We start from the raw sequence: 25,577 nt of genomic DNA, 5'->3' as shown, positions 1-25,577 counted from the left end.
ATGTTTTATCATTACTACATTACTTCTTGTCTCTTTTACAGGGGAAGCCAATTGAGGTCATAAATTCAAGAACGAAACCTGATGAAGGATTTAACGTAGCAGAGTTCCTGAAAGCATTAATTCCGTCAGCAAGCAGTCCAATCATTCCAGGCCTGAACATGGATCCACCTCCACAGAACGCACTCACTCAAAATGCGACAAAATCAATGTATAGTTCAGCAACAGACCTGAACTCAACAAGTCAATATGACTATGCAACTGAACCACCATCTACTCCTCTGCAGCCTCCTCCTCCGTTGCCTCCAAGTTTATTTCCTTTAGAAGAACCGTCTTACAAATATGGACAGTCAATGAACAGAGAGGAGGATGCTTGGAACACTAAACTTCCTCCAAAGTTTCCTACTTGGGGCGATACTGCTCCAGGGTGGGAAAGGGAAGAAAGTGAGAAAACAACTGAGTGGATGCCAGTCTTGCCACCAAATAAGGTGACACCGATTGCTCTCGATACCCCCGAATCACCACCTTTGTACGAGAAGGAAGGTTTCAGTGATCCAGTAGAGTATGATGATTCTGTGGTTGAACCCACACTGATGTCGAGCAGTGGAGATGTGGACCATCGCACATTGGTACCACTGCCTCAAATTAATCATACAAAAGACAATGACTGTCGAATCCCACCCCCAGTGAAACACATGAAGGACACAGATCATCGTGTAATTCTACCTGTGACACCAGCAAATCATACAAAGAAAGATATGGATCATCGCCCAATGATACCTCGAAAGAAAGATGTTGACCATCGTAATCTAATAAGCTTAACTGGTTCTCCTGTTCGTGATCATTCATCGCTGCCTCCTCCTCCAACTCCTCCGACTTTAAATTGGTCTCACAGTGACCAAGACTATCGACCTGCAATAACTACCAATACTACGAGCAAGAAAGAATTATTGCAGCAGGGAGATCAGGACTACAGATTGCACCAACCTCATTCTGTTGTGCGCAGGCAGCTAGATGAAACCCAAGATAATGTGGAAAGTGTGGACATGGAAATGAGCGATGAGGAAATGGCAGAGCCGGCTGTCATGGAAAATATTTCAATTGAAAATCTGCGCGAAAACAAGGAAATGATACTTGATAAAGATAAGGGATTTAACATGAGTCACAGTAATAAACCAGTTATATCGTTCAACATAAACAGTCATTCAAAGGTTTTAGTGAACTCTCCACTGAATGAAGTAAAAGAAGATTCAAAACCGAGAAGTCGTGGTGTATATGGATGTCAAAAAATTCCAACAATAAGTGGTATAGGAGGAAATACACATTCTCCTCGTGGAATGGGACCGAGGCCACGTGTACCACTTCTGTCATCACCTCTAGGAGTGAAGAGGCTTCCTCCTCCCAACTTACCACGGGGCTTCAGACCGTCCATGATGGCCCCTCCCCCACCTCTTCCACCTTTACGACCTCTTATAATGCCCCAGCCAGAAAGTTTCAATGTGACAATTGAAATAAAGCCACAGGCCGAAATAGAATCACAGAATGCAAATCAGGAAACTGAACCGTGTTTGGATTTTGTGGTTGAAGAGGAAGTGGTCACTGAACCACCACCTCCTCCTCCACCACTTCCACCTCCCCCTCTTCCAGAATCTCTCTCGGTAGAAAAGGAAAAGCCAGTACTAAAAGTGAATGATAAGAAACAGGGGACTGATGAATTAGATAAAGAAAAGGCACCAACTGAAGTGAATCGCAGCATTAGTGTTACAGAAGATATGCAGACTGAGAGAAATGCTGAGGACTCGAAGAATCATGATGGAGAACAGGAAAAAGATGAAGCGGAGGCAACACCAGTTGAACAAAATGCATCACAATCTAATACTGTTCCAGAAATTGGACCTGTAGTAAGAGTAGAAACTGATCACTTGAAACATACGAAAATAGAAGCCAGTGAACATTGGATGAATAATGAGTTAGCTGAACTAGAGCAGATCGATATGGCCAGAATGGAACAGGACAGAATTCAAAGAGGTCGAGGTCGCCCTCCATTTAAGAACTTCCCACGTGGCGGATTTATTCCCAGGGCTAGGCCAATGTGGAATGGTCCCAGACGTGGTGGTCCACCACCTGCCCGATTCCCTTTTCGACCCCCTCTGGATAGGCCTTTTGGTAGAGGACATAGAGGAGGTTTTAGGCCTCCTTTCAGAGGAAATCGTGGCCCTTTTGGTGGATGGTGAGAAATTTGCATCATTATCTTCACTGTAATAAAGTTCAGATGAACACTAACCCTTATTTTTTTCTTATTTTTTGTCCAAAGAAATGAAATGAAACATTAGCTTAGAGAAAGTATATAACTTTCAAGTTATCTTGTATTTGTATTGGAAGAGAAAAGGTTAATAGATGACCATCAGGCTAATGTACAGTACACACAATTTGTAATTCTTTTCTTTGAAATATTGAACAAGTTTTATTTCAGGAGATTTAATGATTTTCGAGTATACTTCTGAACTACTGAGAAATGTGTAGGAAGATGTATCCCATTAGCAGCATTTTAATCTATTTCTGCATAGCTTACTATGTAGGGTTAACGTAGAGGTACAGTTGTGTACATTCTTGCACATACACATATCTGGTCTTCAGTTATTTGTTTGTGTTTAGTACCTGAACACAGTGCATGATGGAATTTTGTCTTTACAGAAAGAACCTGTGTTTATCAAGGCATTAGAATTTCATTCATGTGCTGATGGACCAGTAGGCCATGGCATGAAGTACTCTGAATATGTAACAATAAAATTTGTTTGGTTTGGACTATGTGTCATTAATCAATACCAAACTAATCACTTGATAGTCATTGACAAACTTTATACAAAATTACACTGTAAACATGATATTGTCAACACTGGAAAATTTTACTTGGATAGTGATGAGTGGAAAACCATTGTAAGGTGTCATGGCACCGATTTTATCTTTGTTAATTCGTCTACATTGTTTTGTGCCCAAGGCCACCTGCAGACGATGTGCGCGAAAATTGTTTAAATGAAATGCCACATGTGTAGCCTTTAACACTTGACTAAATATCCTGGATGTTATATCTGCTACACAAATTGTTTTTAAACTCCTTTTCACAGAGTGCCATTATCAAACCAGAAATTCAAATTGAATAGATGCTTACAAGGAGTTCACTTCATAGAAATTGAAGTTCTTACAAATGGCAGCACTTATTAAGAGGTGCCTAAGTCTGCATGTCTCCTTATGGCTCAAACAAACTTTTCACTCTTTATACACTTTCCTGTTTGCACATGCTTTTAGGTTTTTATTGAAATAGGATGCTTATAAATATATGTTTAAGTGTGTTGTTACTGTGTGATAGACATTGTTACAGAGTAATTATATTTGCCATATGGTAGAGTATATGTAAAACTTCTGTGGAAATGTGGTCAAGTATTTATCCTTACAAACACAAGACATACTTTTCATTTTTGTTCATTTATATTGCATTACATTGTACTTGCATTCTTCAGTGCAAGAGCAATAAAATATAAGATGTTTTTGGTGAAACAACAGTATAATACATTCAATTTCTATCTATTCACAGCCATCTCCATTATATGCCCAGAAAACTTACATCACGGTATTAAGAGTACCTATGCTTTGAAGTGAATAAAAATGTTAATGCAACATAAATGAACAAAGCTGTGGTACTCACCTGGGCAGTTTCATTTTAACCTGCTCTTATTTAATCTTTCTCGGAACTTTTTACTAATTTGAAATAATATTTTTATTCAGCAGTCGGAAATTTGTGTTCGTATAAAAATTAATCTTTAGAAGAAAAGGTCGCATAAATCGTTTTTGCAAATGTGCGAAAATAATGAGTTGCATATTTTTAATCCTTAATTTTTTTTACTGCTAATGAACTATAATATGACCAAAATTCAATAGTAACACGAAGGAATTATTCAGAAGTCGAGATATTATGGTGCTATTTTTAAACATAGTTACTACGTTTTTTAAATAATTTAGTATCTTAGGATTTAGTCTCCCCCTCCTCCCACCGTAATGAGTATAATCATAGTGATTTTTATGGTTACATTTGCATTAAAATAATCTAGAAAGTAGAATTATTTATTGACTCGACAGGAGTAAGAAGTTTTAGATAGTGCGCTATTGGGTAGCATTTCGGTACTCCTCGTTGCTATAGTATTTTCAATACATATTCGTATTTGCCGCGGAAAGCAGAGTATCTCGATAGTAGTAACGGGCGTTCACAATAGATGGCAGCATATTAGATAATCGATATGTAATGTTATAGATTCGATATATTACCAGGAACGAAATAATCGCAAAGACTACGTGAATTGTTTTATGGTTAGAAAAAGAAGTGTGCTGCAGATATGGTAAATATAAGATTAGTGTCGACTGTTACGAGCGTCCTGGAATTTGGCGACGTCGGTCCTGCATTGTTTTTAGGAAATACGTGTTTACATCCATTATCTGTACAGGTTACAGACTCATAATATTAATTTTTGTATCGTTTATATTACCGTGTTCAATATATTGGGTACCGGTATTCCTCACACTGTAGTTCCTGGATAAGTGGAATTCGTATTCCGTATCATAAGATGATCCCTCCAACTAGTCATTGTTTTCATATGGGAAATGAGATTTTTCACGTTACTATTTTTTACGGAAATACAAAACATTTAGTGGTGGTTTGTTTCAGTTTCGCATACAAGTTCCTTCACAATTTTGTTTTATTCAGACTGAAAACTAGTCGGAAATGGGTGTAATTCATCCTTGGATTGTTTCATTAATCTCTAAACTTTCCCGAAACTCCTATATAAATAAATGAATTAACATATTACATACGTCAATAGCTATATTGTTTTACGCAAAGAGATATAAACAACTCAAATATCTTAAATGTGTGATTAGACCTAATTCAGATCTTCAAATTTGACTGAACATGAAGAACCAAGATTAAATACAGAAACACTATGCATTGAATAAACAATCAACCTACACACTGAGTGAAGCAATTTTGTACTTAGGACACGACCTAACAAAGACTGACTAGTCTCCCATAGATCTTAATCAAATTAGATTCCTCCATCTCTCCTCCACTTCTACAAAATTACCTTTCTAGAGGCCTCTGTAATAAAGAACACTTAATATTTTTCTATATTTTTCCATGATGTGCATGTCAAACTCCCCATACTTTCAGCAAGTTAGTGCAGAAACGCGTCAATTGTGATCTCGCCTGTAACAGTGTTGGCTAGAATACATTGTTACAATCGCAGTTTTAGGAATACTGCGTTAACGGGACAAAAATAGTTTACTTAAATTAGACCTAATTAATTAATCAAATGCACAGAACATTGAATTTTGTCCATTTCTCTTCTGATATGCCAATAAACTTCAGTGATGTTATTAACAATTTCATCAGAAATATTTGCAGTTTAATATGTGCTGCTAGGCGTAATAGATCGAATATTGATAAGATTCTTTGTATTCGACAGATATTGGAGAAAAAATGGGAGTATAAGGGTACAGTACATCAATTATTCATAGATTTCAAAAAGGCATTTGACTTGGTGAAGAGAGAAGTTTTATATAATATTCTTATTGAATTTGGTATTCCCAGGAAACTAGCTCGATTAATTAAAATCTGAGTGAAACTTACAGCAGAGTCCGTATAGGCCAGTTTCTAGCCAATGCTTTTCCAATTCATTGCGGGCTAAAGCAAGGAGATGCACTATCACCTCTACTTTTTAACTTTGCTCTAGAATATGCCATTAGGAAAGTTCAGGATAATAGACAGGGTTTGGAATTGAATGTGTTAAATCAGCTTCTTGTCTATGAGGATGACGTGAATATGTTAGGAGAAAATCCACAAACGATTAGGGAAAAAACGGAAATGTTACTTGAAGCAAGTAAAGCAATAGGTTTGGAAGTAAATCCCGAAAAGACAAAGTATATGATTATATCTCGTGACCAGAATATTGTACGAAATGGAGACATAAAAATTGGCGATTTATCCTTCGAAGAGGTGGAAAAATTCAAATATCTTAGAGCAACAGTAACAAATATAAATGACACTTGGGAGGAAATTAAATGCAGAATAAATATGGGAAATGCCTGTTATTATTCGGTTGAGAAGCTTTTGTCATCTAGTTTGCTGTCAAAAAATCTGCTGAAAGTTAGAATTTATAGGCTAAAACAGTTATATTACAGGTTGCTCTGTATGGTTGTGAAACTTGGACTCTAAGTTTGAGAGAGGAACAGAGATTAAGGGTGTTTGAGAATAAGGTTCTTAGGAAAATATTTGTGGCTAAGAGGGATGAAGTTACAGGAGAATGGAGAAAGTTACACAATGCAGAACTGCATGCATTGTATTCCTCACCTGACATAATTAGGAACATTAAATCCAGGCGTTTGAGATGGGCAGGGCATGTAGCACATATGGGCGAATCCAAAAATGCATACAGAGTGTTAGTTGGGAGGCCGGAGGGAAAAAGACCTTTGCGGAAGCTAGGACATAGATGGGAGGATAATATTAAAATGGATTTGAGGGAGGTGGTATGTGATGATAGAGTGAATTAATCTTGCACAGGATAGGGACCGATGGCGGGCTTATGTGAGGGTGGCAATGAACCTGCGGGTCCCATAAAAGCCATTTGTAAGTTGTATGTGCTGCAAGTTCATATTGAATCTTCTCTGCAGAGGGCACATTTTGGTGATAAAAGTTTACTTAAAAATGGTTTTATTATTTTAATTTTAACATTATTGTCTATTTTGTTCATGTAAGCACATGTTAAGGCTTTAAGCTAGCCTTTAGTTTTCATTCTGCCATACCAAGAAAATGCTGATATGTTATTTAGTTAGATTGGCCATGTTCTCTTCTTTTCAAATGTTGGTATAGTGCTGGCCTTCTATGCCCAAGGTTGCAGTTTCGATCCCGAGCCAGGTCGATGGCATTTAAGTATGCTTATATGCGACAGGCTCATGTCAGTAGATTTAATGGCATGTAAAAGAACTCGTGCGGGACAAAATTCTGGCACATCCGGCGACGCTGATATAACCTCTGTAGTTGCGTCGTTAAATAAAACATAACATATTTCTTTTCAAATTTTCCCATATGCACCATATCGTTGGCACCCAATCACATTTTCAGTAGTGAAAAACCACTGCAGTTGTAAGCATTATAAATCGAATAAAATAGCAAATCCACAGGTACGATATAATAGATTTGAAACAGAATGTTCCTAAGTCAACAGTGATATTGGAAAAACTAGGCTAGAGCTAGGTACATCAGTGAATTGGCAATTTTTGAAAAGTATTGACAGTAAATGTTTCCATTTATTTAGTTTTAACACTATAGACTTACATAATTAACTGCCTTTATTAAAGTTTAAGTCATCTATATATTCGACAGTTAAAAATCTGTTGTACCATATCTTTATTTTCAAGAAGCTATTGTATTCAGTGTTCTAAAGCAGCTATTACTGCTATAACAACCAATCTGTCACCTAAAAAAAATCCCCTTGTTGAAAAATTATATAGGCCTATCATCTGATGGAACCTAACAAAAAGTTGGTTTTGCAATGGGTACCAGCACACTGTGAATTTTCTGGTAATGAAACTGCTGTCCATCTTGCTAAGAAGGGAAGTAAAATCTTACAAATTCTCATGTCAACTTTATCATTTTCAACAGTTAAAATATTAATCAACTCAAAATATCAAAGTATAATAAGTCATATTCCCACGAAATTTCAAATAAAATATGAGTGTCTCAATGTACAACAAAATATATTTCCTGAGTAAAGAAAAGTGCAGTTGCATCCTTTTGATTACTCACAGGACATGACTGTCAAAATACTTGAACAAAATATGAATTTTTTTCTTTGCCACTTTGCAGTCTTCAGGAAGAAATGGATGAAAATCATCTATAGCAATGTCCAACCCTTTCTCCAAACCCACTGTGTATGAGAAATATTAAAGAGCAAGAGAGTTAATGGCTTTGTTGCAAAAAACTCTGCAGAACTTAGCATCAACATATGTTGTTAACATAATACATGAAATTAGATAAATGGAAAACAAAAGTTCTATTTTCCGAAAATGGTCCCTGAGATTACACCATTTCACTGTTAGCACTTGATAAGTCTTTTGCATAGGTTACATATTATTCTTTGCTGCATTTTCACAGGGATTTAATCAACTTCTTGCCTGATTCGACATCTCAGCTCCTGAATTGTGTGGAGTGCTGGTGCAAAGAAGACTTGAGTTTTCAAATACCTTAAGATAATAATTATGTACGGAAAAGTCAGGTGATCTCGCCGGCCACGTGATGCCTCAGTATCTAGAGATGATATGGTTAGGAACAAATTCTTCAAAACCACCATGGACGTTCGTATGACAGGCTATGACACGTAGCTCCCATCATGTTAAAAAAAAAAATTATGTGTTTTCATCTAGTGGATGACGAACAAGTTCAAGAGCCAAGAAGAACATAGTGCTCTCAAATTCAGACACGGTTACTGCACTTTCACATTCTTAAAAAAAACAAGGTTCAATAATTGCAAAGGAAGAAAAGTTTCTCATGAAGTGCTGTGGGATTTGAGGTGGACCAGTAACAGAAATTCCGTCTCTTTACAAAACCTGACAAATGAATTAGCTTCATCCCTCATCAGTAAGTTGTTTACAAATTCTTGGTTTTCATTAATCAAATGCAAAGTAACCCTAATGTATGAATAATTCGAATTTTGCAAGTGTGGAGGTGCAAATCTTGTGTAAAAGCCGGCAAATGCTGACTTTATACAATTTTTTTATGTAGATCCACTTACTTAGCTTCGAAGTTTTAAACCTATGTTTCAATGACATACTCTGACAGAAGAGAATGGTTGTGAAAATCGTGAATCTCTCTTCAAAATTCACACTGAGTGATAACAAAACTATTACAGTTTTTTGTGGAATGCTTTCACAGCAAAAGCATGTTGTACTTCAGTCCACAGCTGCATTGCAACTAAATGTTTTGAAATGAGATAGAAGGTGACAGTAGCGGCATCCTCCCCTTCCCCCAGTTAGTCCGAATCAGCATAAACAATGATGCAATTTTGCTAATCCACTGACGCACACTAGTTAAATATAAAGTACTCTTCCCTCCTCCTCACCCCACTACAGGCCTTCTGCATGCATCACAGCCCATGCTTATTGTGCTTACCTGTGTTATTTATCATATTAATACCAGCTCATTAATTCTGTATCCTTAAATAAGGAATACAATCTATTAATGGTTCTTGGATAAGATCCTTTGCTACTAAGCTAAATTTACCAACGACAGTATCTGTTATGAGCAAGAGCAAATAATCTGATGGGCTTTTTCAGTCTTCTCTTTGCAAAATCTACAATTCAGGTTTTCTTCAAACAGACCCATATTTACTTTTTCACAAGAACATGACTGTGAGAAAAGCTGTAATTATTTTCAGCAGAAGCCTATTACACTTCAGTAGGTCTTCAGCTCTTTTGTTACATAGTCTCCTAATAAATCACTATTCTCTTTCTTTGGGCTTTGATCCAGGCCTTATAATATTTTTTCGAACCAGTTTTTAATTGCTTCTCTTACAGAACACTTTTGTATTCCGAGAGCTGGCTTTGGTCCAATTAACCCATTAAGGACCAGCAGACTTTTTTTTTTTTTTTTTTAAATTATGAGTTGAAACTTTGTATTTATGATGTGGAATACATACAGATCACTTACATATAGTTGTATTACCAACAAAAAAAATTTGAACTCTTGTACATTTCTGTCCTCATTTGAGGACAGTGGGTTCTAATGATACTTTTATGACACATCATCATAATTTGGAACACGTGTATTATAGTATAATTGATGAGCAAGACTCTTATACAAAAACAATACTATGTTTTTAATTGTCTTTTGTGCAATTTGGCGCTACTGACTGTTCATTTTACTTTTTTCAGAGAATGAAACACAGAAAAACATTGATCGCACGATGTAGCATTACATTTCACATAATATTTATGGAGTTTCGATTTACAGCTTTCCCTCTGATATCATCTTTCTTGACCTCTCTTGCTAAGGAAGTATGTTTGCCATCATATCTCACATCCTTGATCGCAGCCGCCACTTGAACTTTTCGAATTATTGTACATGATGAGACAGATGGTGGTTTCGACTTGATGAACGAAACTGCAATGTCTCTTCGAAAATTTAACAAGGACAATCAATCATTGGGAAGAATCCTATTACAGAGACACCAGGCGTTCACTACAGCCATATCAAGGATTCTCGTGAGTAGCTTACCATATTCTAACTCGAATATTGTCATTCCACTTCAAAACTAAAAGTTCATTGGTAGTCAAATGTGAAATCATTAGTACCCTCCTTTCTTCTGATGCTCTTCATTGCCCTCTAGAGGAAATTTCTTCATTCTGTTTTCAGGAACCATTCCTGTGGTCTTGAAACCTATTGAGCAACGCTCATATATGAGTTAGAAAATTTTGGAAAGTATTTTACGACCATTTCATATACTGATAAATGCTCCTCAAAACCTCAAACATTTGAAAAGCAGAATTAGTAATTTCTATCAATGGGCGGACTTTGAAATCCTTGTCAGGATTTTGAGCCTCTAACAGTGCAAAATCATTCAAATGCAGATAAGATTTCAGCTTTTGAAGAATATATATGCATATCACTTGGCTCCAGTATGACTTTTGCTTTCTTTAACAGTCATTGCTTCGGCAAAGCCACTATTATGTAAACAAGGGGACGTTATTTTGAATCTTTTTATAATGCACAGTCCTACACTTTCACTGGCCCATGCTTGAATGATTAGCTAGAGGAAGCGCAAAGAAAGCTTGCCCATTTGACTAATGCGCAGAGAATGATATTCGGTCCTCGTGTCGCCATGCTTGTTACAGGGCTGCTATGAATCACCCAATGCTGATTACAGGGCGCATTCGAAAGTGTGGTCTTGAGCTGTTCGTATTGTGAAGTGTATTGTGCAGACCGGGTAGAAGTCAGTATGTGCATTATATATTCTGCGTTTTATCCCTAATGTCAGGAGTTTTATATAGTTCAAAGTGTGTTTGTTAAATAACAGAGTTCTGTATAACATTCTATGTACTTAACAATGCCCCCGTTTCACTCTAAATTAGGAAGTGCTAATAAAACGTTACACAGTCAAACTAGGGAATTATTTATAACATTTATAAATTTCTGAAAAACGAAACAAGCTCTGCTCGTAACATAAGGAATATATATAGATTATTTAGAACTCCTGCAGGACAAAATTCCAGCACATCCGGCGACGCTGATATAACCTCTGCAGTTGCAAGCGTCGTTAAATAAAAAAAAACATATACACAGATTAAAATAAACCGACTATAGTACCCTAGTTATCGGAATATTTTAATAAAATCACATAGTATTAGTGTTTTAATACGACGTCAAATATCAATTATTACACGATTACATATTTCTTATAACATGTAATTTCATTCAGTGATTTTATATGTAAAAGAATTCGTGCTTCTGTATTTTCAACAATTACATATATCTTATAACATCTTTGTCATTTCATTCATTGATTTTATATGTAAAAAAAATCGTGCTTCTGTATTTTCAACAATGTTATGTTATTAGTTTATTAGTTACTCCGCAACAAGGTTTAGGTTACGTTACATGCGCTGTGATAAATCTCACTCGAAACATCAAGCCAGCAGATGACTGAGAACTGTCGACAGTTTGCCAATCTAATCGAAGCGAGGCCGAGTGCAACCGAATGTTTCCGAAAGTTCGTGCAGCTTTCTGTGGCAAGCTCTTCTTGCGTCTACTCTACCCAACACTAAAGCAACTCTATGAACTCCCAGGAAATCACTGTGCTGCAGTCTGCAGAGTGCCATTCTTGCTTCTTCCATTAATAAATTTAATGTAGTCGAGTTAAAGAGTGCCTCTGTTGCTGCAGTAGGCATAGATTTTATAGCCCCAGTAATTTCCAGGCATGCTGTTCTTTGAATTCTACCAAGCTGAATTATAAAGTTATTTTGGAGGACCCTGAGGCACCATACCAGGATCCACACGTTATAGATGGTCTGATTATCCTGATATAGATCCAATGTATTGCACCAGGTCTTAATCCCTATTTCTTTTTTCCCATACATGCATCTAACAACTGCAAATGTAGCTTTTGCACGTTTTATGATTTTCTGTAAATAGGCTACTGATTCCAGTCAAGAATAACTCCCAAGTATTTGACTACTTAAGACATTTTAAGTTCTTCTATTGAGGTTCTGGCTGATATGTACATTTATTATCAGGCAGTACATCACACTTGACGATATGTCAGAGGGAGGACAAATGTTTGTATAACGGTACATCTTAAGTCTGATTAGTGTAATATATCAGTAGTCAGTGATGTATGCATTAGAGAGGAAAAGGAACTGGCCGCCAATTATCTCCTGGCGTAGTTGCCTCACGAGTGATTCCTCATTGGTGTCACGGGATTCAATGAACAGTTTGACTAAAGAACAACACCACCACCTTGAAAATAGTGGTCCTAATTCCTCTAATTTTATTCTTTTAGTGAAAGATACTAAGCATGTCCTAGGGAAAATTTTTAAATCTTTATTCTCAGTCCATTTTGCCACAATGTTCAGAATCTTTTACATGAGTTCCCTGATTAAATGTCTATATTTTCCATGGGCTAATATGACGATATCATCAATATAGCCCATAGTATTAAAACCAAGGTTATTGATTTTGAGAACGAGTCGTGTATATAAATAATTTATTATGTAAAATTCTTCATTAACTGTCACATACTTTGTTCAGTCACTTTTTGTATGTGAATAACATAAAATAAATTAAGTGTTAACAACAAGGACTTTTGCCCTTTTGGGCATCATCAGGTTGTATTAGAAAAAAATAACTCCTTATGAACATTAGGCGTAATATTGAATAAATAATTACCTTGAAAGTCTATAAGACTGAACATATTAAATACAATGAATTTGATTACATCGAAACATAGGCTATAATTAAATTAAAACAATCAAGTGTGTAGCTAGGAATGTTTCACCGTCAAAAGATATGAATTACATAAAACTTCATCCTTTTGGATCTCAAATTAAAAAGTAAAAGAGCATATCAATTACAAAGTTGAGACAATTGAACATATAAAATTGTAACATAATCAAAAACTGCCTATTTGTAATAATTGCGGATGATAATATACATAGGATGTGATTGTAATATGGTTATGTATACACCACCAGTATGTAGTGGATTCCAATGTGGCCAGTAAAATGGTGCAGTTTGGAAACTTGTTCTTTGAACATAAGGAAGTAAAAGTTTAAATTAGTTACTGGAGTATTAAAATTATCATGTTTCAAATTATGATGTTACAGGTATTATATAAGCCATATTATATTTACCTGTGTTTGCTTGAGTTGCTGTGTATTTAATATGTTCATTCTTATAGACTTTCAGGATAATTATTTAAATTTATATATCTTATTAATATTCTTAAAGAGTTATATTTTCTAGTACAACCTGATGATGCTCAAAAGGGCAAAAGTACCCATTGTTAACACTTAATTTATTTTATGTTACTCACATACAAAAAGTGATTAAACAAAGTTTGAGACAGTCAATGAACGATTTTACATAATAAATTGTTTCTAGGTTATTGACTTCAATCATTAACCTATTTACTACTAAATTCTACATACAGTGATCATTGATCAATACACCTCCCTGTGAACATCCACACACGACCTTGGCAGCTAACTTGCTGTCCATGAAAGTTGTGTGCACCGTACTGCTATTAAGTATGGTCTCTATCCACCTGTGACAGGTTTCATCTACTCCATGCCTTCTGGCAGCAGTGGTTACTGCTTTGAGGGAGGTGTTACCAAAAGCACCTTCAGTGTCAGTGAAGGCACCCAAAGCCATCACCTCCATGTCAGTATTCTTTTCCAGTTTTTGGACAACCTGGAAGAGAGCAGTAGTCTCTGTAGATCTGCCTTCCAGTTCTGATCCAGTGGATTTTTATTCAGTGCAAAACTTCTTAACATGTCTATCAACCAATTCTTCAAGAGTTTTAAGAGTAAATAACATGAGACTGATAGGCCTTAAGGTCTTAGACAGGGTCAAGGGCTTCCCTGGTTTTCATATAAACACTAACTACCCTAGTGTGTCGCCAACTCATTGTAATCTAGACTTGCTTTACATATTCTAGTCAACTATTTTTTGACAGTAGTTTTCGAATTCCTGTTTTAGCATGATGAGCATAATTCCATCAAGTCCTAGGGATTTGTGAGGTTGAAATGAGAAGATTGCCCATTTCATTTTATGGATATAGATTTATTTCATTGTTCATAAACACGGCCATGGCAATCCAATTCTCAATCTGTAATCCTCAGTAAATACAAATAAATTTACAAAATAATATGATAAATACACCCACTATTTGAAAATATTATAATGAAGGCAAAAATTACGTACAACACTAAATTCACCTTCACCTCTGTTTTCCATGCAACCATTTCTTCTAAAATTTTATTCTTTCTTGAATATAATTCACGCTAATACTACTTTATTGGAACATTTTATAATCATTGAATTATTCTGCTAGTCATGGTAGCCTCTATGCTACTCATGATCTGTTCTAAACTAGCTTGAGTCTAAAAACTGTTTTGTTATTGTCCACACAATTTAGGCACATAATTTTTACAGTACTCTACAGATTAATTGGGATAAGCAGGGAAATGATTTACAAAAGCTTATTTTGAACATATATTGATTTATTTTATTTTTTAATGTGAAATGTGACCTCCTTTCACTTTAATTACATCTTTCACCTTCTTACACATGAAATCAGTCAGTTTCCTACATATCTCCTTCACTTCTGGGTCCTGATACCAGATTTCGATGACACTCTTGATCATCTTAATTTTGGTGATGCAGTTGAACATGCAGATCCGAGCCTTTACAATGGACCACAAGTTTTTTGTAGGGTTCAAGTCTGACGAATTCTCTGGACAGTCCAACAATTTCAACTTTTCCTTAGATAAGGAGGACTTTGTGATCTTGGAGTTATGGCAGGGAGCCAGATCCTGTTGAAACAGCCCATCACCATCAGGAAACCTCCTTCACATTGTTGGAATTAGTTTAGTCTTTAATATTTCAATGTACTTCACGCTGTTCATCATTCCTTTAATGGAGTGAAGGGTCTCTCGTCCGGAAGCTGCGAAACAGCCCCAAAACATCTTTGGTAGGTGTTTGGATGTGGGCAGTTGAAGAGGTTCGTCAGATGAGTGCCAAATGAAATTTGATCTGTAACCTTGAACTTCAAAATGGGTTTCGTCAGAAAAAACCACTTTCCTCCGCTGCTCCACAGTCCAGTCTTTATATTTCTTTGTCCAGGAGAGCCTTTTTTTCTTCATTAAGGGTGTCAAGAGCTATTTCTTGATAGGGTGCCGTGCACGGTGGTCATATTCCAGAAGGTGACAGCGTATGGTGGAAGCGTCTAGATCTATTCCATGAGATGCAATGTCTCTTGATGTCACTGCTGGTCTTCTTTGACTTGATAATGCTGATTCTTCGAATCAGGGCATCATCTTTGGGCGTAGTTTTCCTTTTTATCCCCACAGGTCCTTTTCTTGACATGTCCATGCCTCCTGTGTCTTTATTCAGCTTGATAATCCTTGATACACTGGATTTTCCAACACAAACTACATCTGCTATCTTCCTCAGCTCATCTCCGTATTTTCACTAAGAGCAATAATCTTTGCTCTTTTGTGGGGTGTGATATCCATAGCAAAGAAAACACTCAAAAAATAATTTAAGTGAAAAATATGTCTTAACACCACTAAAAATTAATTCAGAATGAAAGAATGGTCTGTTGAATTAACTGTCCTTACTGGTACATTGTTGTAATATTTTCAAACGACATGTATACAGCAACAATGCAACACAATATATAATTTAATTGAAATTCAGTTTTGTCCCAACTAATCTGCACAGTACTGTATATCTACTTCCTCCATAACTTTCTGAACTTGTAGCAACATAATTTATTTATATTGGAAAGAATTTCGCTTTCTGTAGCTTTCAAGAAGCACAGGACAGAGTTACCTGGATTGACTTCATTTGCCACTGTCATTTCCACAACGTCTGTGTTGATGAAATTAATGTCATCAAGTCTGTCACTGCTCTCTTCCTAATCTTCATCTTCATCTGACTCAGAGTCACAGAAATCATCTTTTGCCTCAGGTATGGATGGTCTAGCTTTTACTATAGTCTTTGGAATACCTATTTTCTTCTTTTTATGAGCCTGTATATGCTTTTCTCTCACAATCTGAGCATTCTCTTCAGAAGTAATAACCTTTGCAGTTGGATGTACTCTTTTATGCTTTGTCATTTGTTTGTCAGTGCGTTTTATTTTAGAAAGTAGGATATTTTCAAATGAGTTTTCAGCAGGTAGGTCTGCAATAGAGAGGTATCCTCAGGCAAAAATGGAGAGCTAGAAGGTTTAGATGATGTGGAAGGAATAGCTGTTTGGGTTTCAGTTCTTCTGTAGTAAGAGAAGGGTAGAAATTCACTTGTAGCCGTGGCATTACAGTAGGCTGTGCTAAATTTATGGACTATTTTTCAGTTTGCTGTAATTTCACATAGTGTTTCAACTTGACTTTTTGGTGGGATACTGCTGATCAAGTGGAAAGATTCCTGTTGTTTTAAATCCGGATATTATGTTGTCTGGCATTAGAGTCTCTTACCATATTTCACAACTAAATCAACTACTTCTAATTTTGAAGCAAAAAGGAATCTCTGGTTTTCTCACTGCCACATAATCAGTGTTTTTCTGTTGAACACATTTATCCAAAGGTTGAAGAAGCTCTGTGGTATGAGCAAGAAGTTTTGTTCTTATCGCTGTAGCTTTTTCGAAAATGCTGATGTTTAAATTAGAGAGGTGGCTATCAAAAACAAGGTGACAAGGTCTCTCTTAGACTCTTTCACAAAATTTATGAAAGAAATCTGAAAACATTGCAGCAGTCATATATCTTTTCTGAGCCACAGCTTAGAAAGTTCCAGGTATATACGAGTGCCTTGCCAATTTGTTCATGATTTTGTAGCCTCAAATGTTATCAATGATGTTATAGCATGGCCTAATGCAGATACACAAGCCATTACTGTTGTATTGTCTCGCTCTGTGCCTGTAATGTTGCGATGAAATGTTTGGCCTACTCCAGAAACGCCTTTCACTTTATATGGATCACAAGAGAATGATATCTCGTCCAAGTTCCATATTAGATCTGGCTTATCAAAAATATTAAGTTCTGATATTACCTTTTCTAGTTTGTCATTAACTAGTTTGTCATAGATCTTTGGAGAGGCCGAGATGTAGATGCGAAGTTAATATTAAAATGGATTTAAGGGAGGTGGGATATGATGATAGAGAGTGGATTAATCTTGCACAGAATAGGGACCGATGGCGGACTTATGTGAGGGTGGCAATGAACCTTCGGGTTCCTTAAGTATGTAAGTTTGTCATAAAAATAGAAAAAACAATAAAGGCTCTTCTGTTTTGCTCAAGAGGTTCTAGTTTTTCAATGTTAGGTTGTTGCAAGTCTCGAGTGTTTTAAACAGAGACTAACCATATTCTGGTTTTCCATTCTTGATTGGCTTTTTAATACCACTAATTTCAACATACAGTAGAATCCTAATTATCCGTCACCCTATTAACCAATCAACAGATTATCCAATTGTTTCCTTCTTTTTCTTTTTTCTTTGTTTTGGTTCTCCCCCCCCCCCCTGCAATAGGCTCTAAATATTTTTTATAGGGAGCATTATTAAAGGCCTAAGCTTCCATTACTACCAACAGAAACATACTTATGGAAGGGTTTATTTTCCCGATTGTAAAATAATCACTACATTCTTTCAAAGAAATGACCCCAAGAATTTCCACATAATTGCATAATTCGAGTGGCTGTATACTGTTTAACTTCTATGCAAAATTTCTTCTATGACTGAGAAAAGAAAACGTGTTGTCCTAAGTATCGAAAAAAAAAGTGCAAATAATTAAGAGGTTTGGGAAAGGAGAAACTGGGGCTAATGTCACATCAGAATACTAGATTGGCATTATAAATGTGCGCAATTTAAATAAAAAGAAAACAAGGATAAAGTGTATAAAGTACCAGTATGTAATTATACAACATGAGATCTCTGTTATTTCTATCGTTTTGCAAACAATCATCACAAGATGTTCCCTTGGCCCTTTAAAACCCTCGTTGACAACCGGATTTAAATTAATGACCTGATTCACTGTGTAGCATGTTAAACACAACACCTCGGAGGAAATTACGAAACTGTGGGTATAAATAATATGCAGCACTTGATTTATGAAATTTTTTTATGATATGGATTATTTGATTTTTTCGATAAACCGTTCAGTCCACCCCCTTCATTACCACGGATAACAGAGGTTTTACTGTATTCATGTACTACTGAGAGCATATTCTGTGAGAGTGGGAATCCCCATTTTGCCATGATTTTCAGATTTGAAGCCAGATTCTGTTTGTCTCTGCCTGACAAAGCTGTCTTCTTTCCTTGAGAACCTGCGCATTTGTTTGGTTGTTTCAATGTTAGATTGATGTGAGCCCAGAATGCTTTAAACTAGTCATGTCCTGGATTCCCGTTCTTGAGTGGCATTAAAATGCCACAGATTTCAACATATCCCTGTACCACAGAGAACACTTTCTTTGAGAATGAGAAGCTCCATTTTGCCATGAGTTTCAGGTTTGAAGTTAGATTCTGTTTGTCTCTTTCTGACAAAGCTATCTTCCTCCTTTGGGTAGCTGTGCATTTGTTTAACTCCCTCCTGGACAATAAAGATCTATCAATGTTATATTTTGCAGCAGTAGCCCTCACTCCTGCCTTCAGCTCGTTTACTAAATACACTGCTTTTTCCAGATCATCTTCTGTGTATTTTTTATTTTTATACTCTTCCCATTTCTGGGGAAAATATATATATATAACTCAGAACTTTAAATCTGCTGTAAAACTGACAAACTGGCTAGTAATTTCATAATATAGGTATACATACATATTATTATTAATTACATCTAGGCTTAATTTATTGGCACATTTTCTCATTTTATGATTTGACCTAAAAGTTAAACAGATTGAGAAAGTTAATTAGGCCTAATAGCTATTTAATTTGCCTTTATCTCGATTAATTTATCGACTAGGGTGGCCATATTACATAGGCTAAAATATTTGCTATGAGAACCTGATTTATGATGAAATTGTGACTCATCTGGCTTTCTGTTAAATGACCAATGTTATATTTTATATTTCATTGAAAAATTTTGAGAACTTCTTGGACATTCTGAAAAGAACATGATAAAGGCTACTAGGCAAACACCTAAATCGCATTGGGATAATGCAATCCCCAAACTGTATACTCTGCAATCTTAATGAAGAGATGATCCGTCATCACCTGGGAAAGTGTCCAGCCCTCCACTTTTTCTCCGAAGTTGACCATTACTGGGAAGCCAGGATGAAGATGTGTTATTGGAGTTATCTATAAAATTGTTCTGTTACTGTTTTTGTTGTTCGTAATCAATGACTCCATTGGTCACGTACTACCACTTGGAAAATATATATAAATAAATATTTTATATTTCTGCCCTTTACTAGCAGCCTCTAGAAGTCTGTTGGCTAGGGATTTCTTGTACGTGGTTAACCACTCTTGTCCATGCTGAGGTCATCATAGAAAACTGTTTCAATATGAACATTGCTGCATGGAATGGAAAATATTCTTATCACTGTCCTCTGTGTTACATGCATGAATTGCGTCAGAGAATTCTCGAAAGGGTATGGAGTTTGTTACACTCAGTTTTGACACTTTGTTATGAAAGTTGTTTTCAGTGAAGTCATACCTATCACGTAAGTAAGTACCAAGCTTCTCGATAGCTGTTTTCGTCATGTTAGCAGAGTGGGGACTTGCATTATCGTGTTGCAGTAGCACTTGATGCAGTCTTTCTAGTCATTTTTCTTCAGTTGCAGCTGCAAGGCGTCTGAGTTGTTGGCAATAAATGTTATCAATTAGGGTTACATTTCTGGGAATTAATTCATAGTACACAAACCTTTTTTATCCCACTTTGCATAACATCTTCTATGAATGGACACTAACTTTTGTACAGGGTGTTGTGTGTTGAAACAACAGAACCATTTCCTTGCAGTGTTTTCTCTGATGTCGTTCCCCCCCCCCCCCATACACATACACAGCTCATATGTTTCGAGCTGCCTTTGCTTCTTTATTAAACTCAAACAGAAGAATATGTAGGAAGTGTTCGTTCCCCTCCCCATTGCTACTCCATCTTCTTTAGCCCACAAATAGCATAAATTTTCTGTAAATCCGCAAAATTCAAGGTGTATTTTACAAGCACAACACTCCAAATAAATGATAAATATTTAACAATACAGTATTGTGATGAACATAAATGCTACAAAATTATGCATCTGTCTAATATTTATTTATTTCATAATATTTTCCTACATCAAGACGTTGCCAGAGTCAATAACAAATCACTTATTGTAAAAAAAAGAAATAATAATAAAGCTGTAGTTAACAGTAGTAAGTTACAACGTAATTTATTTATCAACAGACTCTGATAAATTCTGAAAACTCTAGTCATTGCTATGTTTGGTTTATGGAAAAGGACTCCTTCAAGGCTAGAATGCTTGAAAATATTGACAAACAGTTTTGGGATAGTGCCCCTGATGCTTATAATTAAACCTAGCACTCAGTCCTTTCTAACTGGTAGAAATTAATATAGTAGAATACAGCCAGTTCATATATAGTCTTCTTCTCTTGTCTAACTCAGAAGGTTGATCCAGATGAATTTCAAAGCAAATGGTTGGATCTAGGATGTATTCTATTTTTCGCCTGGTTTTATGGCTCTGATGTCTATCCTTCTGTTACTTTCATAATTTGATGTTCCATGAAACTATTTGTGGACTTAGAAACATTTTATTCTTAGGGTATTGGCAACTGTAGATCTTATTTTAATGATGTTTGTAGTTGCATAATACTGCTCTGATAGTAAGACATGTGCTATATTAGTTTCCACTGTATGAAGTGACTAAAGAGGAAATTGACATCATGTTGCTGTCAGTAGAGACTCAGTTGCCCGATAGATAATATCTTATTGCCCCGTCTTAAATATTCTTCAAATCCTTTTCATGTTGAAGCACTTAGACTCTATACTTTTAATCACAGTGTTATTAACACTTTTGCACTTGTAATAACAGTAGCAACATACAGCACACGAAAGAAACTACATGTGGCACCATACGTTTGGCAACATTTCCCGCCAAACAAGAGAATATTGCACCGCACACAGTTGGCATTGTATTGCCAGTTCGTCCCTAGCAGACGAATTTTTGCATTAAAAACTACAGTGAAAAATTACATTCTCACTCAATGTGATAATGCTGTACAAGCTACTGTTCTAGCCTGCACTCAACTCTGACCTATAGAACTACTACTTCTGCAGTGACTGTCTTGGCTTCTGCCCGATACTGCTCACACTGCTGCTACATTAGCTGTCATTTTGTTGGCCTCTTTCCATTTATCACGCGTCAGCCCATCAAACTCTTCAGCCATTTTTTCCAGGACAAAAGTTCCTTAAATAAGCATACTTCTTTGCTTGTTTGTAGCAGTTGGCACCACTTATCTTATTCCTTTTCACAAAGAATCTTTCTGACTTCTCGATGATGATTACATAAATTTGAAATATATGTGGAGCTGATGTTACATAAAAATAAATGAAATAGTAGTCTAATTGTTGGAAGCCTGAAACAGTTATAGGAAAGATTTATGGAAACATATTTCAAATTGAAAATTATGTTGACCTGGTTGGCGAGTTGGTATAGCGCTGGCCTTCTATGCCCAGGGTTGCGGGTTCGATCCCGGGCCAGGTTGATGGCATTTAAGTGTGCTTAAATGTGACAGGCTCATGTCAGTAGATTTACTGGCATGTAAAAGAACTCCTGCGGGACAAAATTCCAGCACATCCGGCGACGCTGATATAACCTCTGCAGTTGCCAGCATCGTTAAATAAAACATAACATTTTTTTTAATCATCTAATACAATACAAAATATTTATAATTCATGGCACTTAAACAAACAAAAGTAAGATAAAAACACAAGTTCATGCATATATATTAGTACAGTAGCTTGAGAATACCTGAAAATATTTAATATTAAAGATAGTAAGTAAAATAAACTGCCTTGGAGGTTAGTGCTCATTTATTCTACAAAAGTGAAAGTTTGTTTTCATTAGTACCATCAGGTATGGTGACATCGAATGGTTTTTACATAATTCCTATTACATTAAAAAAAAAAAAGTTAACAAAATTAATTCTGAAAAGTAGTCAGGGTAATGTGCTACTAAATGTAAAATTGTTTTATAATCACTAATTAGAATAAATAATGTAATATGTAGCTAGTCGGTGATGCATGCATCGGAGGGAGAAAAGAACTGGCCACCCTACCCCATTATCTCCTGGTCTAGTTGCCTCATAAATGGTGACTTCTTGATATCACTTGTGAGGTTCAGACGTGTCTTCAGACAGTTAACTAAACAACAACAACAATTAGACTAATTAATAATATATTGGGATATTATGGAATACACTATTTTCTATTATCTGCATCTTACATCGTTTTGTACTGTGTTCAAGTATATAATATGGCTTTAAACATTTACAGAATCATTTAAATTTAAGACATTAAGATCTCTCAAGAAATGCATTTGTTTATGTAATCATTTATTAAAATAATATAAGCGAAATAAACAAGAAATTCTGATATGTAAGTGGAATCAATCTGAAATAACACAATACAATATTACTCATTACAATACAAGAGAACTAACATTTCAATGCGACCAATAAATATCCTTTAAAACTAGAGGAAGGTTAGAATTTGCAACAAACAGAAAACAAGTAATTATTACAAATAAATTTAACTTGAAGTTTTTGAAGTGTCAAAGTTCTTAAATTTATATTACATTTTCGTTAAAAATTAATTTTAATTTGCCCTGTATTGAAGGTGGACGCACTTTGGCAATTTGGTCCTTTGTTACAGTCTCCTCATCTGATATCAGCGGGAAAATAAAAACTGATTTACTGTCACCTCATCAACATAAGAATTTCACTTCCTCTTCCATTGCGTCCATTTCTGTAACTACAGTTACCCTGCCTAGAGAGCTGTCCCCATTGTTGTTGATATGTATAAATGCTTATATTTCTAGGATAACATTTTTCCTTCATCATCTCCTTCTGTGTTGTCTGTTTCTTTTTCTTCCTCTACCCTCTGCTTTCTATATTCAATCTCACTTGCTACATTGATGTGTTTCTTCTTCTCTGAAGTCATATACACCTGCAAGATCATAACCCTACACAGATTTTGCAGGAGGAACATCAAATTTTCATTGACAGACATTTGAGGTGCAATTTGCAGAGTAACAAGTGTGTCTTTAGTATTTCTTCAAAGCTGGAAAGACTATGATGATATGTCACTATCATTTTGGCACCGTTCAGCATCAGACTTCTGTAGAATGTGGTGGAAATCAGTTTTTGCCTTTCATCTTATTTTATAAATAATGCAGAATCTGATACAGATCAGATGCCTTCCTATGTGATAGCTTCTCTGTTTTTATATCATTTCAGTTTTTTCAAGCTATCACAATCATAATTGCATCTGGACTTAAGACCGAAAATTTTCTTTAATACAAGTGGCATTCTGATATCCTACACTGACTTACTTCTTAATAAAATGTATATAGTGTGCTAATACGAGTAGTTAACAGTTGGCCTTGGTAGCATAGCGGTATAGCGCTGGCCTTCTGTGCTCGAGGTTGCCGGCTCGATCCCAGCCCAGGTCAATGGCATTTAAGTGTGCTTAACTGCGACAGGCTCATGTCAGTAGATTTACTGGCATGTAAAAGAACTCCTGCGGGACAAAATTCTGGCACACCAGCGACTCTGCTATAACCTCTGCAGTTGCGAGTGTCGTTAAATAAACCATAATTTTTTTAAGTAGTTAACACTAAATACCCAACACTGACTAATTGTCATACGAATACATTTGACAAACTGAAAATAAGACTGAAAATTTTCTTGTATACAAGTAACACATCTGATACAATCCTACAGTAATTTATTTCTAATGAAATGTTTGTAAGTGTGCTGATAGTTAACACTAAATACTCAACACTGACTAGTTGTTATAGGAATCCATTTGACAAACTGAAAATATGTTGGTCTCATATAGCAGTCAGTAATGTTGAACTATCAAATATTTTTCAATTTATAGTGGTATAGGACGCACTTTGAAAGCAATAACTATAAACACTTCTTCTCTTCCCATTTGTAAGAGATTAACAAAAGTGTGAATCCTTGAATTTAAATGGTAAGCTGTAAATTATAAGAGAAGAGTACTAATGCTGTCTGAAATCACCCATGTCAGATATCATTCCATTTACCAGAAGCTTAAAAACTGGAAATGCTACATAATTGTGTGAAAGAGCCACATTAAAGAAAGGAACCGGGTTTGATGTAGGCTGGTTTTAACAGAATTTTATGCTATTAACTGAATACAAGTTTGTAAAAAAAGAAAAGTCAGTGTTATATTCGTGATCAGCACATAAAAATTATTAAAAATTAATTATTCTGTATCCATACTGTAAAAGGGGTATTAGGAAGAGAGAAAAAAAAAAAAAGTAAAATTTATGCTATTATTTTTATACAAGATGAATATAAAGATATATGGACCGAACCTTTGTTTAGTAAATGAATAAAGAGATTTATTAAATACAAATAGTTTACTCATTAGAGTTGAAAAGAAACTTGCATAATCCTGCTATAGTGTGGGTAAATCTACAATGGGACTTCAGGCAATTCCACAATAATAAATAAAGGTATTATTATTGCTTATTATACTGTTGAATGGCATCTTGGTAGTTCAGTTGATAGACCAACTGGCTACTGATTGTAAGGTCCAGGATTCGATCCCAGGTGATGACTGGATTTTCTCGTTGCCAAACGATCCTGAGGTTCACTGAGCCTCTTATCAAATTGAGTACCTACTGGGTCTTTCTTGGGGATAAAGGGAAGTCAGGACATGGTGCCGATCACACCACCTCATTCTAGTGCCGAGATCAAGAAAGCATGAGGCTCTACCTCCATGCCCCCCAAGTACCTTTACCTTTTATTATATTGTTGAATATTACTTACTGGTTTTTAAGGAACCCGGAGGTTCATTGCCGCCCTCACATAAGCCCGTCATTGGTCCCTATCCTGAGCAAGATTAATCCATTCTCTATCATCATATCCCACCTCCCTCAAATCCATTTTAATATTATCTTCCCATCTACGTCTCGGCCTCCCTAAAGGTCTTTTTCCCTCCGGCCTCCCAACTAACACTCTATATGCATTTCTGGATTCACCCATACGTGCTACATGCCCTGCCCATCTCAAACGTCTGGATTT

At 35.9% G+C, this 25,577-nt stretch overlaps 1 protein-coding gene across 7 annotated transcripts in view; it reads left to right on the top strand.

Annotated features, from left to right (window-relative positions):
- The window catches only part of LOC138700050 (uncharacterized), a 139,587-nt gene that overhangs the window by 93,070 nt on the left and 20,940 nt on the right, over positions 1 to 25,577 (top strand). For 6 of the 7 annotated variants that reach the window (XM_069826353.1, XM_069826352.1, XM_069826350.1 and 3 more), the window contains one exon: positions 42 to 4,388. In XM_069826353.1, coding sequence (XP_069682454.1) covers positions 42 to 2,231 — 2,190 coding nt within the window. In that variant the 3' untranslated portion in view covers positions 2,232 to 4,388. Of the gene's footprint in view, positions 1 to 41; positions 8,681 to 25,577 lie in introns of all 7 variants that reach the window. The other variant, XM_069826348.1, reaches the window with a different exon arrangement.

The sequence above is a fragment of the Periplaneta americana genome, chromosome 5, assembly GCF_040183065.1.
Source record: "Periplaneta americana isolate PAMFEO1 chromosome 5, P.americana_PAMFEO1_priV1, whole genome shotgun sequence".
Lineage (NCBI taxonomy): Eukaryota > Metazoa > Arthropoda > Insecta > Blattodea > Blattidae > Periplaneta > Periplaneta americana.
The sequence above is the reverse complement of the archived record's forward strand: the minus strand, read 5'-3'. Positions and strand labels throughout refer to the sequence as shown.